The following is a 15,827-nucleotide window of genomic DNA, read 5'->3' as shown; positions in this document are numbered from 1 at the left end:
GAGCTATTTAGAAGGTCAAATTGATAAAAATTAATGACTGGTGAAATGGTTGAGAATATGAGAAAAAGAAGGGCCCAGGATGATTCTTGTTTGTGCAACTAGGTAATGAAAGTGCTATCAATTGAGACAAGAAATAGAGGAAGAAGAGCTGATTTTAGGGTGGGGAAGGAAGTGGGAGAATCATGTTCCCAGAGCTTCTTGGCACCTTTAATCCTCTTAGAGTCTGAGAAGAAATTTTAAAAAATCACTTATTTAGGTAGTTGAAGCCAAGGGGAAAAGAAAGTCACTGGCCAAGGAAAATAGAAAAGAGCTAGGGGTGGAACCCTGAGAAACCTTAATACTGTATTTAGTGGTAGCTCTTAAACTTGGCCGAGTATCTGGAGTGGTAGTGAAAATAGATTCCAAGTTTAAGAAAGGAAGTATTAGCAGCCTCGGATGCTATAGACAAATAAGGACTAAAAGTCTACTGGATTAGCCAGTGGTTCTCAAGGTGTGATCCCCAACAGTAGGATGGGCACCACCAGAGAACTTGTTTGAAATGCAAATTATTAAGGCCCCACAGCCACTAAATATGAAGCTCTGGGGGTGGGGCCTAGCAAATTGTGTTCTAAAAAGCCTTTGGATACTTCTGATGCGTGTTCAAGTTTGAGACTGTCTTAACATGATGAATTTTAGTCAACTAGTGATGATGGAAGCACATTGCCCTAATTCAGACATAGTACTTCACCTTTCTGAACAATGTTTTTCTTTTCTAAAAAGATAATAGTGCATTGCAGTATTGTGAAGTTTAGAGATAATGGCTGATTTTTTCCCCGCCTCAGTAAAAGTGAAGGGCAAAGTTGCAGAAAGAGTTATCAGGTGATAAAGTTTTAAAATAGACTCTAAAATCATCAAGAAAATGTCAGATTGTATTCTGTATGTTCTATTTTAAAAGGCAGGGGAATGTGACAGTTATGACAGTTGTTAAAATTGTCTAATGACTGTCAAATAATAAATGACTAATATAAAAAATTGTCATTAGGCTCAGTTACTTGGAAAAATTAGTTTTCTGAAATAGCTCCTTTTCCAATGATGCTAACAAAATAAGGTTTTCTTCTGCTGTGTTAATGTGAAGACCATCAATTGCTCATATGCAAGTTCAAATTGAACCTGAAGAAAATTAAAACAAATCCAAGAGAGCAAAAATACGTCCTTGAGAATATCCTACCTCAATTTAGAGACCATTTCAAGAATACATTTGACACATTGAACACTAATGATCGAAGACCAGACAAGTCGTGGGATGATATCAGTGACATCATACATGAAGAAAGCAAAAGGTCATTAAAAAGACAGAAAAGAAAGATAAGACCAAAATGGAAGTCAAAAGAGACTCTGAAACTTACTGTTGAATGTAGACTACCTAAAGCAAACGGAAGAAATGATAAAGTAAAAGCTGAACAGAAGATTTCAAAGAGCGGCTTGAGAAGACAAAGTAAGGTATTATAATAAAGTGTGCAAAACCTGTAGTTAGAAAAACAGAAGGGAAGAACACACTCAGCATTTCTTAAGCTGAAAGAACCGAAGGTAGCGTAAGATCACAAACCAGTGGTACTGGAGAAAGAAGTCCAAACTGCACTGAAGGCATTGGCAAAAAGTAAGGCTCTGGGAATTGACAGAATACCAATTTGATGTTTGAACAAATGGCTGTAACCCTGGAAGCGCTAACTCGTCTATGCCAAGAAATTTGGAAGACAGCTACCTGGCCAGCTGACTGCAAGAGATCCATATTTGTGCCTATTCCAAAGAAAGGTGATCCAACAGATGGTGGAAATCATCAAATGATACTATTAACATCACATGCAAGTAAAATTTCAGTGAAAATAATTCAAAAACTTGTAGCAATATGTCAGCAGGGAACTGCCAGAAATTCAGGCCAGATTCAGAAGAGGACTGGAACCAGGGATAGCATTGCTGATGTCAAATGAATCTTGGCTGAAAGCAGAGAATACCAGAAAGATGTTTACCTGTATTTTATTGACTATGCAAAGGCATTCAACTGTGTAGATCATAACAAATAATGGATAACATTGTGAAGAATGGGAATTCTACAACATTTAATTGTGCTCATGCAGAACCTGTACATAGACCAAAAGGGAGTCGTTCAGACAGAACAAGGGGATACTGCATGGTTTAAAATCAGGAAAGCTGTGCATCAGGGTTGCATCCTTTCACCATACTTTATTCAACCTGTATGCTGAGCAAATAATTCAAGAAGCCCACTTGATGAAGAATGCAGATCAGGATTGGGGGAAGACTCATTAACCACTAGTGATATGCAGATGATACAACCTTGCTTGCTGCAAACGAAGAGGACTTGAAGCACTTACTGATGAAGATCAAAAACTTCAGCCTTCAGTATGGGTTACACCTCAACATAAAAAAAAACAAAAGTCCTCACAACTGGACCAATAAGCATCATCATTAGAAGTGGAGAAAATACTGAAGTTGTCAAGGATTTCATTTTACTTGGATTCACAATCAGCGCCCATGGAAGCAGCAGTCAAGAAAAATCAAAGGAGGTACTGCATTGGGCAAATCTACCGCAAAAGATTTCTTTAAAGTGTTAAAGAGCAAAGATGTCACTTTGAGGACTAAGGTGCACCTGACTCAACCTATGGTATTTTCAGTTGCCTCATTTGCATGCGAAAGCTGGACAATGAATTAAGGAAGTCTGAAGAAGAATTGATACCTTTGAATTATGGTGTTGGTGAAGAATATTGAATATACTGCAGACTACCAGAAGAATGAACAAATCTGTCCTCAAAGAAGTACAGCCAGAATGCTCCTTGAAAGGGAGGACAGTGAGACTTCGTCTCACATATTTTGAACACATTAACAGGAGGGACCAGTCCCTGGAGAAGGACATCATGTGTGGTAAAGTAGAGGGTCGGTGAAGGAGAGGAAGGCCCTCAATGAAATGGGTTGACACAGTGGCTACAATGATGGGCTCAGGCATAGCAACGATCGTGAGCATGGCACAGGACCAGGCAGTGTTTCATTCTGTCGTACATAGGATCACTGTGAGTTGGAACTGAGTCAATGGCACCTATCAACATAACAACAACAAGTAGAAGCAGGAGCCCTGATGGCGCGGTGCTTAAGCTCAGTGCTGCTAACCGAAAGGTCGGCTGTTGGAACCCATTAGCCACTCTGTGGGAGAAAGTTGAGGCAGTCTGCTTCTGTAAAAATCACAGCCTTGGAAACCCTATGGGACAGTTGTACTCTCTCCTATAATAGGGTCCCTAGGAGTCAGAATGTACCCAATGGCAGCAAGTTTAGTGGGAGCAGTGGTGGTTCATGCAGGAGACCTGGATTCAATTCCCATGCAATGCACCTCACATGCAGCCACCACCCATTTGTCATGGAGGCTTGCGTGTTGCAATGATGCTGAACAGAGCTTCCAGACTAAGATGAACCCGATGATCTACTTCTGAAAATTGGCCAATGGATCACAGAAGTCTGATTCTTAACCAATCACGGGGTGGCACAGGAGTGGGAAGTGTTTGGTTCCAGTTGGCATGGTTTCACCATGAGTCAGAGGCGGACTCCATGGCAGCTAACAATAACAGGAGGGGTACGTATAGTAAGTTTATTTTAGTGACTCCCACAGTAGATCCTTAAGCAATCCTCTACCAAATGACCATTTTAATCTGGCTTTTTGAAATCCTGAATAACCCAGAAGACAAGTGTTTATTATTTTATTTTACTTTGAAACTATTCCAAACTTGATCAAATTGTAAACAAAATGGGTAGAAATACTAGGACATTTATGTACATTATTTAAAACGTTTTTGACACCTACACTCTTTTTTTTTAAATTGTGGTAAATATATATGTAACATTGTTTGCCTGACACGTAAATTCTTAATGTTCCTAATAGCACATATTACAAGTACCTTGGTTTCTATTATTCTGTCCTCAGTTCTCATTATTGTTATTCTACTAAAATTCAGAGATATGAGTCCGTATTTACTTTTAACATTCTTTCAATTTACAAATTTTTGAAACCAAAATTTTTTTAAAATCTGTAGAATTCATAAATAACTCATTTTACTTCTTACATTAGAGTCTTTCAGGGGACAGTTTTAGAGAAATACTCAGATGAGGTGAGTGAAGATAAAAATTTATAAATTGGAAAATTTTCTCCTGTTTTCTAAATGCTTTCATTTTACTAATTTGCCATTCTTTATGATAAAGGAGGCAACTGTATTCACCCAAAATGTGGGGTATATGAGAGCATGCGTTTTGTAGTTCTCTCACAATGCCTTCTGAATAATTTTTAGAATGAAACCTAGTACCTTCCATTTGACTAATTTGATACTTAGAATAATGGCTTTATATTTTCATCTATTATTTTTTTTCATAAATTACAGAGATTGTCAGCATGCTAGGAAATATATTTTACTCTAGATTGCAGTTACAAGTTAAATCCTCCAAGACTTTATACTATTTTTTTTCACATTTTTATTTAGGAAGGACTAAAGTAATTATATATAACAGAAGTAATATAAACATTAAGATTAATCTAAATGAGCCAACCCAATGCATATTCATTAATGGTTTCTACAGCAATTATAACTATGTTTTGTGTGCACAGAAAAAATGTGGGATAATTAATATGAGAATTTATACTCTGGCGTAGGTCCTGACACTTAGGTCTTAATTTGGCTTTTTTTTTTTTTTTTTGCCTTTGGCATGCTATGCTCAGTTTCCAAATGCCACAAACTGTTTTTTACAGCGACTTTTGCTAGAGAGTCTTCCATTATTAAAACATGATTTTATATTTTTAGAACTGTGGACTGTATATTTCCTCATCATTTTTTAGGAACCAAGAAGTGTAAAGATAGTATACTGATCAAAGGAACATAGAATCCTTGCTCATTATACCCATATTCTGCATATTCAGCTGCATTCTCTCCCCATATTTGAAGGGGCATTTGGCACCTGTACGGAATGTTAAGCTACTCTCCTAGGGCACTCTGATGAGATGCAGTTGGCCTTTCTTCCCTATTACCTCAGTGTCTTGTGGGTCCATAGGCCTCACTGCTGGTGAAGCAAGGGAAGCACACCTGGCATGGCATGGCTTTCTATCCAAAGAGAAACACTGCCACTTTTTTTTGCCTCTCCACTGCATTGAATTCTAGAAGGACCACCTTGGCTTCTATGTGTTTTGTGCTCAAGAAAACGTATGCCTTCCTCAACTCAAAGGAGAAAAAAATGAATAAACGTAATGAAGACACTGTCCAAACTTTAATAAAACCAAATATTTAAACATATAGGTCTGTTTAATAATGAATATTTTGGTTTTAGATTACCTTTGGTCATTGTTAGCTGAATTTTGATAGTTGAATTTAAGGGAAAAATGAAACTATATAGTCTTGGTAATTTCACAAATCTCAGTTTATTATGAGAAACATTTTAATTCCTTTTAAGCGAAAATCAATAGAATTGCCAGCTACACTATAATATAACCCACTTTATTAAACTCCAAATAGAATTTTTATTTTCCCTGGAAAAGCATTTGTTACAGAAATTCATTATTGATTCTAAATGAAAATTTAGCATAAATTTAAGACTTACACATAACATCTGGAGTGAGATGGACTACCTTATAACCTGTATTTTAATCTTCATTTGCTTTGGAGTTTTGTTATTTACATCCAGCAGGATACTTCATATTTAATGACTGCTTCTCTAGAGCACTCTCCTTAGATCTACTGAGGTTGTAGTTGGGAGCAAGAGGTACCTCTATTATTCAAATTTAACCCTGGCTAGGCAACAATATTCCTATGACTTCTAAGTCTAAAATGAAAATTTAAAAACTCCTTATAACCTGTGTTAGTTATTGAGAAGAACGGTAATTCCAGAACACTTAATTGTGCTCAGGAGGAACCTGTACCTAGATCAAGAGGCAGTCGTTTGAACAGAACAAGGGGATACTGCATCATTTAAAGTCAGAAAAAGGTATGCATCAGGGTTGTATCTTTTTGCCATACTTATTCAATCTGTATGCTGAGCAGATAATCCGAGAAGCTGGACTAGGTGAAGAATGTGGTATCAGGATTGAAGGAAGCCTCATTAACAAACTGCATTACTCATATGACACAACCTTGCTTGCTGAAAGTGAAGAGGACTTGAAGCACTTACTGATGAAGATAAAAGACCACAGCTTAAAGTGTGAATTATAGCTCAACATAAATAAAGCAAAAATCCTTACAACTGGAACAATAAGCAAAGATTGAAGTTGTCAAGGATTTCATTTTACTTGGATCCACAGTCAACACCCATGGAAGCAGCAGTCAGGAAATCAAAAGACACGTTACATTGGGCAAATCTATTGCAAAAAAACCTCTTTAAAGTGTTGAAAAGCAAATTTGTCACCTCAGAGACTAAGGTGTGCCTGACCCAAGCCATGGTATTTTCAATCTCATCAATATGCATGTGAAAGCTGGACAACGAATGAGGAAGACAGAAGAAGAATTGACGCCTTTGAATTGTGGCGTTGGTGAAGAATATTGAATATACCATGGATTGCCAGAAGGATGAACAAATCTGTCTTGGAAGAAGTACAACTAGAAGCAAGGATGGTGAGACTGCATCTCATATATTTTGGACATGTTATCAGGAGGGATCAGTCCCTGGAGAAGGACATCATGCTTGGTAGCGGGTCAGTGAAAAAGAGGAGGACCCTCAGCAAGATGGAGTGACACTGTGGCTCCAACAGTGGGCTGAAGCATAACAAGAATTGTGAGGATGGCGCAGGACTAGACAGTGTTTTGTTCTGTTGCACATAGGGTCACTGAGTCGTCATCAACTCGACAGTACCTAACAACGACAACATAACTTATTTAGATAGAGAGATAGATGCATGCGTACATACAGGAAAAAGATGTGGCAGTCTGCTTCCATAAAGATTACAGCCTTGGAAACCCTATGGGGCAGTTCTGCTCTGTCCTATAAGGTCACTATGAGTCAGAATTGACTTGATAGAAACAGGTTTTAATTTTAAAAAATGGTATTAGAATAGGAATAGGCAAATGGGTCAGTGGAGCAGAATTAAAAATCAAACAATAGATCTCATATATCTGACATCTATTTCTGAGAATGCAGTATATGGTCAAGGTTCAATTCAGTTGAGAAAAGGGAGGAAGGGATTACTTACTAAATGTTGCTGGTACAGAACCAACTACATGTCAGGAAAAAAATACAATGGTCCTCCACTCATATACTCTACATAAAAATTAATTTTACATGGATCAGTGGCCTAAATGAAAGAAATAAAGCAATAAAATCTTACCATATAATCTAGCAGACTATGTTCACAAACTGGAGGAAAATAGACTTTCTAACCAAGACTGCAAATTCAGAAGTTGTGAAAACAGACATAATTAATGACCTAAAAATAGAAAAAGTGTTATGAAACAACCTCAATAGACAGATGATAAATCTAGAAAAATACAGTCGAATGTCAAAAGATTTGTGTGTATGTGTGTATTAGAAAGAACTCTTATAAATTGCCAATCAAAAGATAAACAACTTAATACAGAAATGAAGGAAGGACAGAGAGAAGAGCAATTACAAGTGACCAGAAGTATGAAAAGATGCTAATATTCACTCTTCAGGAAAATTCAAATTGAAGAAACAATGTCATATCACTGCAAAAAATAAAAAGAGCTCTAATACTTATTCCTGACAGGAATGGTGTTCTCTCATACATGGCTGATGGAAACAAGTGTTACAGCCTCTTTGAAAAGCAATCTAACTTTTTTCCCGCCCATCTTTATACGCTTGAGCCCTCCTGGACCAATTCATTTCCCAAATTGAATTCATTTCTCATAGAGGTAAAATTAGTACGTACGTAAGGACAAGTGTACAAGACTTGTTTATAGTAGGGGGAAAAAAAAGCATGCAAATGTGTACGTGTATTTATATATATTGTGTATATGTGTACATATGTGTTTAAGAATGTATGAATGTATGTATATAATGGAAACAAAATGTCCATAATAAAAAAAGACTGAAAATATTAGTACATTTACAGTATGGAATATTATTCAGTTATTTAAAAGAAGAAATCAGAACTATACCTTTTGTAGAAAACTTGGAGGACTTTTCACGAGGTATTGTTGAGTAAAAATGGCAAAATGTAACAAAGTATCAGTCATGGATTGAATTGTGTCCCTCCAAAATATCTGTCAACTTGGCTAGTCCATGATTCCTAGCATTGTGTGATTTTCCACCATTTTGTCATCTGATGTGATTTTCTTATGTGTTGTAAATCCTACTTCTATGATGTTATTGAGGCAGGATTAGAGGCAGTTATGTTAATGAAGCAGAACTCAATCTGCAAGATTAGGTTGTGTCTTAAACCAATCTCTTTTGAGATATAAAAGAGAAGAGCAAGCAGAGAGACATGGGGACCTCATACCACCAAGAAACACAAGCCAGGAGGCTTTGGACCCAGGCTGGACCCTTTGGACCCAGGGTCCCTGCATTGAGAAGCTTCTTGACCAGGGAGCATTGATGACAAGGACCTTCCCCCAGAGCCAACAGAGAAAGAAAGCCTTCCCCTGGAGCTAGCACCCTGACTTTGGACTTCTAGCCTCTTAGACTGTGAAAGAATAAATTTCTCTTTGTTAAAGCTATCCACTTGTGATATTTCTGTTATAGCAGCACTAGATGACTAAAGCAGCATCTAATAAATAATGAGTGAAAGAAAAATATATATACCTAATCTATAGGTATATATATATCTGAGAATTATGTCAGCATATGATTCTGTAAGTATGGAAAAAATATGAAAGAATACACACTGTGTTGTTTACAAGGCAGGGAGGGAGGGAAGAATGATGAGGGGTGATGGAGAACCAAACAAAAAAGGAAAAGATTTTCCGTTTTTAAAAAGCAGAGTGTGGCCATAGTTATGCATTTATATAAAATTACATAAGTAAAAAAGAGGATTCACTGAAGCATGGGGATTTCCATTTTTTAGAATAATCACCATTTGCAGTTATTTTCCCCTTCAGAAATTAAGTTTTGCTTTGTTACTGTTTGAGCATTGTTTAGAGAAGTCAGGTAAATACAGCCTAATCAGTCAACTTCAACTAATAATTTTTCTTCCTCATTTAAATTTTTTCCATTAAGAAGTAAAATGACTTATTAGGAAATTTGGAAAATACAGAAAAGTAGTAAAAAAAAATTTTTAAACACTAGAATTCCTACTACTCAGATAAACACTATTAAAATTTTAGAATATATATTCTCAATTTTTATTTTTCAATGAAATTTAAAATGGAAGTTTTGTAAATGTTGCATATTTTAGTTAAAAATAGGTGTTCAGACTTGAATTTTTAAAAAGTATAATTTCTATTTATGAATTATATCATTTATTCTTTTAACCTTACTTTTTCCTTTGTCATTCACTATATATACTCAATATTCTTTTCTAGTTCCTGGCAGACATGGAAAATAATGCACTTTTTCGGGATGATATAGAATGTCAGAAACTTATTATGGAAGCAATGAAATACCATTTATTACCAGAGAGACGGCCCATGTTACAAAGTCCTCGGACAAAACCTAGGAAGTCAACTGTTGGTACATTGTTTGCAGTTGGAGGAATGGATTCAACAAAAGGTATCAAAAGATTTTTTATTTGGGGGAAGATAAAAAGAACTGGTTTTAATAGTGAATATGTATGATCAAAGGGTTCTTTGGAGAAATGGCTGGTTCTAGGACTGGGGCAGGAAAAGTACAAAATAAGCCTGGAACATCTTGTAATGCCAGAAAGTAAAGAAATGCTTAAACAATGATGGAGACTGGCCAGAGGCAGCAGGAAGCAGAGCATGTAGGAGCTACCACTGTTCAAATCTGGGATAACACGAGCATCAAAATAATGATTGTAAAAGAGTATAGTCTCTTGAATCAATAAATTTCTTCAAGTCCACACTGATATATAATTAAAGAAGGGAAGGCTCTTCCTTCCAGTAAAATGCCAACTAATAAATGTAGGAGGAAAGATGAGATTAGAAGATCACCATTTGGCAACCATCATAATAACCATTGATTCGGGCAAAAACCGTCAATGGATACTGAGACGAGTGAGTGAAAGTTTGAAGAGAACAGGATATTTAGTCTTCAAGTATCTTCCCATCATGTGCTCAGTAGTCACAAAGGGTAAAACAGCATCTCTATGGGGGAGAGAACCAGCGTGCAGCTCCTGAACCAAATGAGCAGCGTTCACCAGTGAGCACTGCTAGTAATAAGACAGCATGTGCCCCTGACACGGTGTGCTGAGAAGGACTTCAGCAGCACAGGTGTGTTATCCTTGCCAAGAGTGTATAAACTGAATTCAGTCGTGAGAAAGAAACAAATCCAGGCTGAGGGACAGCCTACAAGATAAGTTGTCTGTCTGTAATCTTTTTCAAAGATGTCAGTGTGATGAAATAAAAAAGATTCAGGAATTGTGCAAGATCAAAGGAAACTAAAGAGACATGACAGCTGATTATAATGCATGATCTTGGATTTTCTTTTGCTATAAGGACATAATTGGACATTTGACAAAATCCAAATAAATTCTGTAGCTTAGATAATATCGTTTTATCAATGTCAACACACAGATTTTGATGATTGTACTGTCGCTTTGTAAGAGAATTTCCTGTTTTGGGGAATACAAACTGAAGCACGTAGGGGCACAAGGGCATCATGCCTAATTTTTTACTACTCTTAAGTAGTTCTGAAAACAATATATACATATATATCAAACATAGTAAAATGGAAACATTTAGGAAATCTAGGTCAAGGGTCTCTGGAATTTTTTATACCATTTTTGCAACAGTCATTACTAATTGTAGCAATAGTTGCAACTATCATGATACATAGTGCCTACTCTGTGCCAGGTATTGTGCAGAAGTTTTCTGTGTGTAATCTCAGTACACATTGATCTCCCTTCCTCTGAATTTCTAGTACTAAAAAAACTAATAGCCTGCAATTCCCTGACAATACCTCTCTGGCCTCTGGCTGCCTCTCTGACCTCAGCTCATACTTCTCCCTTCACTCCTGTTGCAGCCCCATTAACTTCCTTGTTCTTCTAACATGCCAAACATTATCCCACATCAGGGACATTGCACTAGCTATCCCCTCTCAATGGAATGCTCTGCCCCCCAGATGCGATGTTCTTCATCCTGTCAATTCATCCTACCTGTTTTAATTGTGTTGATTTGGGGAGATAGCATTCATTATGTTGTTCATATGTATCAGGCATTATGCTAAGCACTTGACCTATATTGTTTCATTTCATCTTCATAACAGTTTTAAGAGTTCAATGCTTCTGCTCTCTCTTATCGATGAGGATACCAAGACTTAGAGAAGTTAAGTAATGTTCCCAGGATCACATAACTAAAAAGTCATAAATCAGAATTCAAATACAGGCATTCTGACTCTGGAGACTACAATCTGCTCCTTAACTCTTCATTTATCATACCATTACTCTGCTTAAAAACTCCAGCGGTCTTTATTTCTTAGCACATCAGGTGTAAATTCTTCTTTCTGGTTTTCAGGATTTTCTCTAATAAGGCCCTTGCCACTTGACCAACTTTATTTCTGAGTCTTTCTTGATAGTAGAATATCCTGACCTTCCACCACATTCAAGAAATCTTCACTGACCTTATTTCCAGAGTCTTTATAACGAAGAGCAATTTGCATTAGTTGGATGGTGGTCTGATCATTGAGCTCTTGGCCCCTTTCTTTCTATGTCTGTTTAGTACATTGTTAGTTGCCATAGACTTGATACTGACTAATGGCGACCCAGCATGTTACAGAGTAGAACTGCTTTATAGGGTTTTCTTGGCTGTAATCTTTACAGAAGCAGATTGCCAGGCCTTCCACAGTACACTGGGTGGGTTCAAACCACCAAACTTTATGTTAGCAGTTAAGAGCAAACCATTTGTGCCACCTAGAACCTTTTTTTCTGTTTATTATAAAAAACCCATTGCTGTCAAGTAGAATTCCGACTCATAGTGACCCTATAGGTCAGAGTAGAACTGCCGCATAGGGTTTCTGTGGCTGTAAATCTTTACAGAAGCAGACTGCTGCATCTTTCTCCGGTGGAGAAGCTGGTGGGTTTGACCTACCAACCTTTCAGTTAGCAGCCAAGTACTTAACCACGTGCCTCAGAGGTCCTTGTGTTTAGTATAGGGCCCAACAAATAAGATGGTGATGGTTCTAATCAGCCACTAAGAAAATATTAGAATATTTGTGCGCTTTCTTTTTTAAAGGTTGATTTTTCAGTATGAATTAGGGAAGTCCTAAGGTTTTACATAGAGTTTTCAATTATTAGGACTTATTTATTTATTTATTTATTTATTTTGGGGTATTTGGGGTTTTTAAAGATACACGTTTGAGACTTCTAAGATTTTATGTTTTAAGAATTGTGTTTGATTTTATGAGAGTAACTTTTAGTTATGATGATATAAGACTATGATACTGCTGGGGAGCCCTGGTGACATGGTAGTTCAGAGCTCGGCTGCTGACCAAAAGTTCACCAGCCACTTCTTGGAAATTCTATGGGGCAGTTCTACCCTGTCCTGTAGGGCCACTGTGAGTTGGCAGCGGCAACAGGATGATACCCCTTAATGAACAAGATCTAAAAGAATTCAGATCCAAATTAAAAAGAAAAATCCAAATGAAGAAAATATTGTCCAAATATATTAGTGAGGAAATGTGATTAGCATTACCTTTTAATTTGATGAAAGGAAGAAGCTTTTAAGATCAAATTTAGTGATGAATTAAGTATAATATTGCATTAAATAATATAATAAAATCTCACTATAGCAAAAAAAAACCTGAAGAGAAAGATTATTCAAATAAAAATATTTTTGAACAATTACTATGTACAAAGCACTATACTTGGTACTATGAAGAAAACAGAGGTAGAGGAAGACTTCATAGCTATCCCTCCCTCCAAATAACTTAGAATTTTTAAGGTGTATAAAAAATAATAAAAACTACAGCATATGAGACAGCAGCTAAGAGGTCAAGCTGCTAACCAAAAGGTCAGCTGTTCAAATCCGCCATCAGCTCCTTGGAAACCCTGTGGGGCAGTTTTACTCTGTCCCGTAGGGTCACTATGAGTCACGGTTGACTCCACAGCAGTGGGTTTGGTTTTTTGGTTTATACCTATAACAAACTATTTTTAAATTTAGCAGAGGGTCAGTAGTACTAGTGCTCTGATGACCTACTTGTAACAAATACTTTTGAAGTGTTTGGTGTGATCCTTATCAAGTGACAGTAATTCTGTCAGGATAGCACTGATTGCCTGTTGTATTAGAAGTTCAGAGGATTGAAGTGACCGTTGTGATCCACAGGGTTTTCATTGGCTGACTTTCTGGGAGTAGATCACCAGGCCTTTCTTTGGCTCCCCTTAAATCTGTTCAGCATCATAGCAACACACAAGCCCCACTGACAGACAGGTGGTGGCTGCACACAAAGTACACTGGCCAGGAGCCAAACCCAGATCTCCTGCATGGAAGGTGAGAATTCTACCCCTGAACCACCAGCGTCCCCCCAGTAAGGATATACTCCCTGAAGCCATCAATGACTTCCAAATAGCTAGATCCAATAATACTTATTAGTCTTTATCATACTGGGTCTCTCAGCAGCAGTCCAACCTGCTCGAAACTTTTTTCTTTCAACTTCCATGGCACTGCTTTTCCTCTCATTTCTGGCTGTTGCTTCTCAGCCTCCTTTGACACATATTCCTTACCCACTTGACCTTCAAATATTGGAACCTGGTGAATGCCTGAAAGAATATTAAGAGATGAGGTTAAAGACATAGGGCCAGATCATACAGCAGCGTATTGGAGTATAATAAAAGTATTATTGTCCCTGACAGGGAGCACAACAGAGAACCCCTGAGGGAGCAGGAGATCAGTGGGATGCAGACCCCAAATTCACATAAAAAGACCATACTTAATGGTCTGACTGAGACTAGAGGAGTTCCGGCGGTCATGGTCCCCAAACCTTCTGTTGGCACAGGACAGGAACCATTCCCGAAGACAACTCATCAGACATGGAAGGGACTGGACAGTGGGTAGGAGAGAGATGCTGATGAAGAGTGAGCTAATGATATCAGGTGGACACTTGAGACTGTGTTGGCATCTCCTGTCTGGAGGGGGGATGGGAGGATAGAGAGAGTTGGAAGCTGGCAAAAGTGTCACGAAAGGAGAGACTGGAAGGGCTGACTCATTAGGGGGAGAGCAAGTGGGAGTACAGAGTAAGGTGTATATAAACTTATATGTGACAGTCTGATGTGATTTGTAAACGTTCACTTGAAGCTCAATAAAAGTTAATAAAAAAAAAAGTATTATTGTCAATGCTAGTAAAATTATATTTTTGTGTGTATAATTTCATAAAATACTCAGGGTGAAATTTTTATTTGTATAACTTCTGTATGTTACTATTAAGGAGCAACAAGCATTGAAAAGTATGATCTCCGCACAAATATGTGGACCCCTGTAGCAAATATGAATGGGAGGAGGCTGCAGTTTGGTGTCGCAGTGTTAGATGACAAACTGTATGTGGTTGGAGGAAGAGATGGCCTGAAGACTTTGAATACAGTAGAGTGCTACAACCCCAAAACAAAAACCTGGAGTGTGATGCCTCCAATGTCCACACATAGACATGGCCTTGGTAAGTATAACTATGTACACTTGCTTATGATATTGTATGTTAGGCTTTCACAGCATTTTTACATCCTGTACCAGGTAGAAGATGACCAGCGTGGCAGCTGCTGACTCAGCAGCAATCAGTCACCAAGCATTCCTTCACAAATTCCTTGTCACCTGAGAAGAAGCAGGAAAAACAAGCATATACATGAATGTGGCAGCAACCAATACAAGTAAAAACATGGATTAAAAAAAAAAAAAAAATGGATACTAAAGGATTTTAGTGTAGCGACACCAAACTGCAGCCTCCCCCCATTCATATGTTCCTTGTTGACAATTAGTGGTATCTAGCTTAAATGAAACACTTATTTTAAAATCTTTAGTAGTGTTGTTTTTGATCTATTTTCCCTGACTTTTAAGCAGAAATGAGTGGTAGCTCAGAGAATGTAATGATAGAGATGTTCAATCTCTCATTCAGTATTCACTGAGCAGACATTTATTAAGCATCTACTGTGTGCCATGCTCTTTGCTCTATAGGTGTATAAAGATGAAGGAGGCACTTATTTCTACCCTCAAGGAACTAATGGCGCATTCTGAAATGGACAGAAGAGAATTTAGAGATCTTGTATCAAGTGACTTCTCTTTTCCGAATGAAATAGGAGAAAGAATTATTTGATGAGAGTGGAGAAGGTGGGGAATAAAATTAGATGGGGACTTGAAATGTATATGTATCAGCAAGATTTTTCTACATAACAAACTACTGCAGATCTTACCCACTGCCATCAAGTTGATTCTGACTCATAGCGACCCCATAAGGTTTCCAAGGTTGTCAACCTCTACAGAAGCAGACTGCCACATTTTTTCCCTGTTGGGCCGCTGGTGGTTTCGAATTGCCGACTTTTAGGTTAGCAGTCGAACACTGTAATCACTGCACCACCAGAGCTCCAGACCACAACCATTTATTTAGCTCATAGATCTGTGGGTCAATTGGGTGGTTCTTAGGGTCTGGGCTGCCTTGGCTGATATCTGCTGGGTTTTCTCATGAATCTGTGGTCAGCTGGCAGGACTGTTGGATGATCTAGGATGGTCTCACATGTCTGGTGCTAAGTACGTGGTTGACAT

General features: G+C 37.7%; 1 protein-coding gene across 4 annotated transcripts in view; it reads left to right on the top strand.

Moving 5' to 3' along the window:
- The window catches only part of KLHL5 (kelch like family member 5), a 102,384-nt gene that overhangs the window by 56,966 nt on the left and 29,591 nt on the right, over window positions 1–15,827 (top strand). For all 4 annotated transcript variants that reach the window (XR_007517681.1, XM_049886347.1, XM_049886346.1 and 1 more), the window contains 2 exons: window positions 9,492–9,678; window positions 14,506–14,730. Coding sequence is in view for 3 of the 4 variants with exons in the window: in XM_049886347.1 (XP_049742304.1) it covers window positions 9,492–9,678; window positions 14,506–14,730 (412 nt within the window). In the remaining variant the exon portion in view is untranslated. The remainder of the gene's footprint in view (window positions 1–9,491; window positions 9,679–14,505; window positions 14,731–15,827) is intronic.

This window comes from Elephas maximus, chromosome 5 (assembly GCF_024166365.1).
Source record: "Elephas maximus indicus isolate mEleMax1 chromosome 5, mEleMax1 primary haplotype, whole genome shotgun sequence".
Taxonomy (NCBI): domain Eukaryota; kingdom Metazoa; phylum Chordata; class Mammalia; order Proboscidea; family Elephantidae; genus Elephas; species Elephas maximus.
This window is presented reverse-complemented; position numbering and strand designations above follow the sequence as displayed.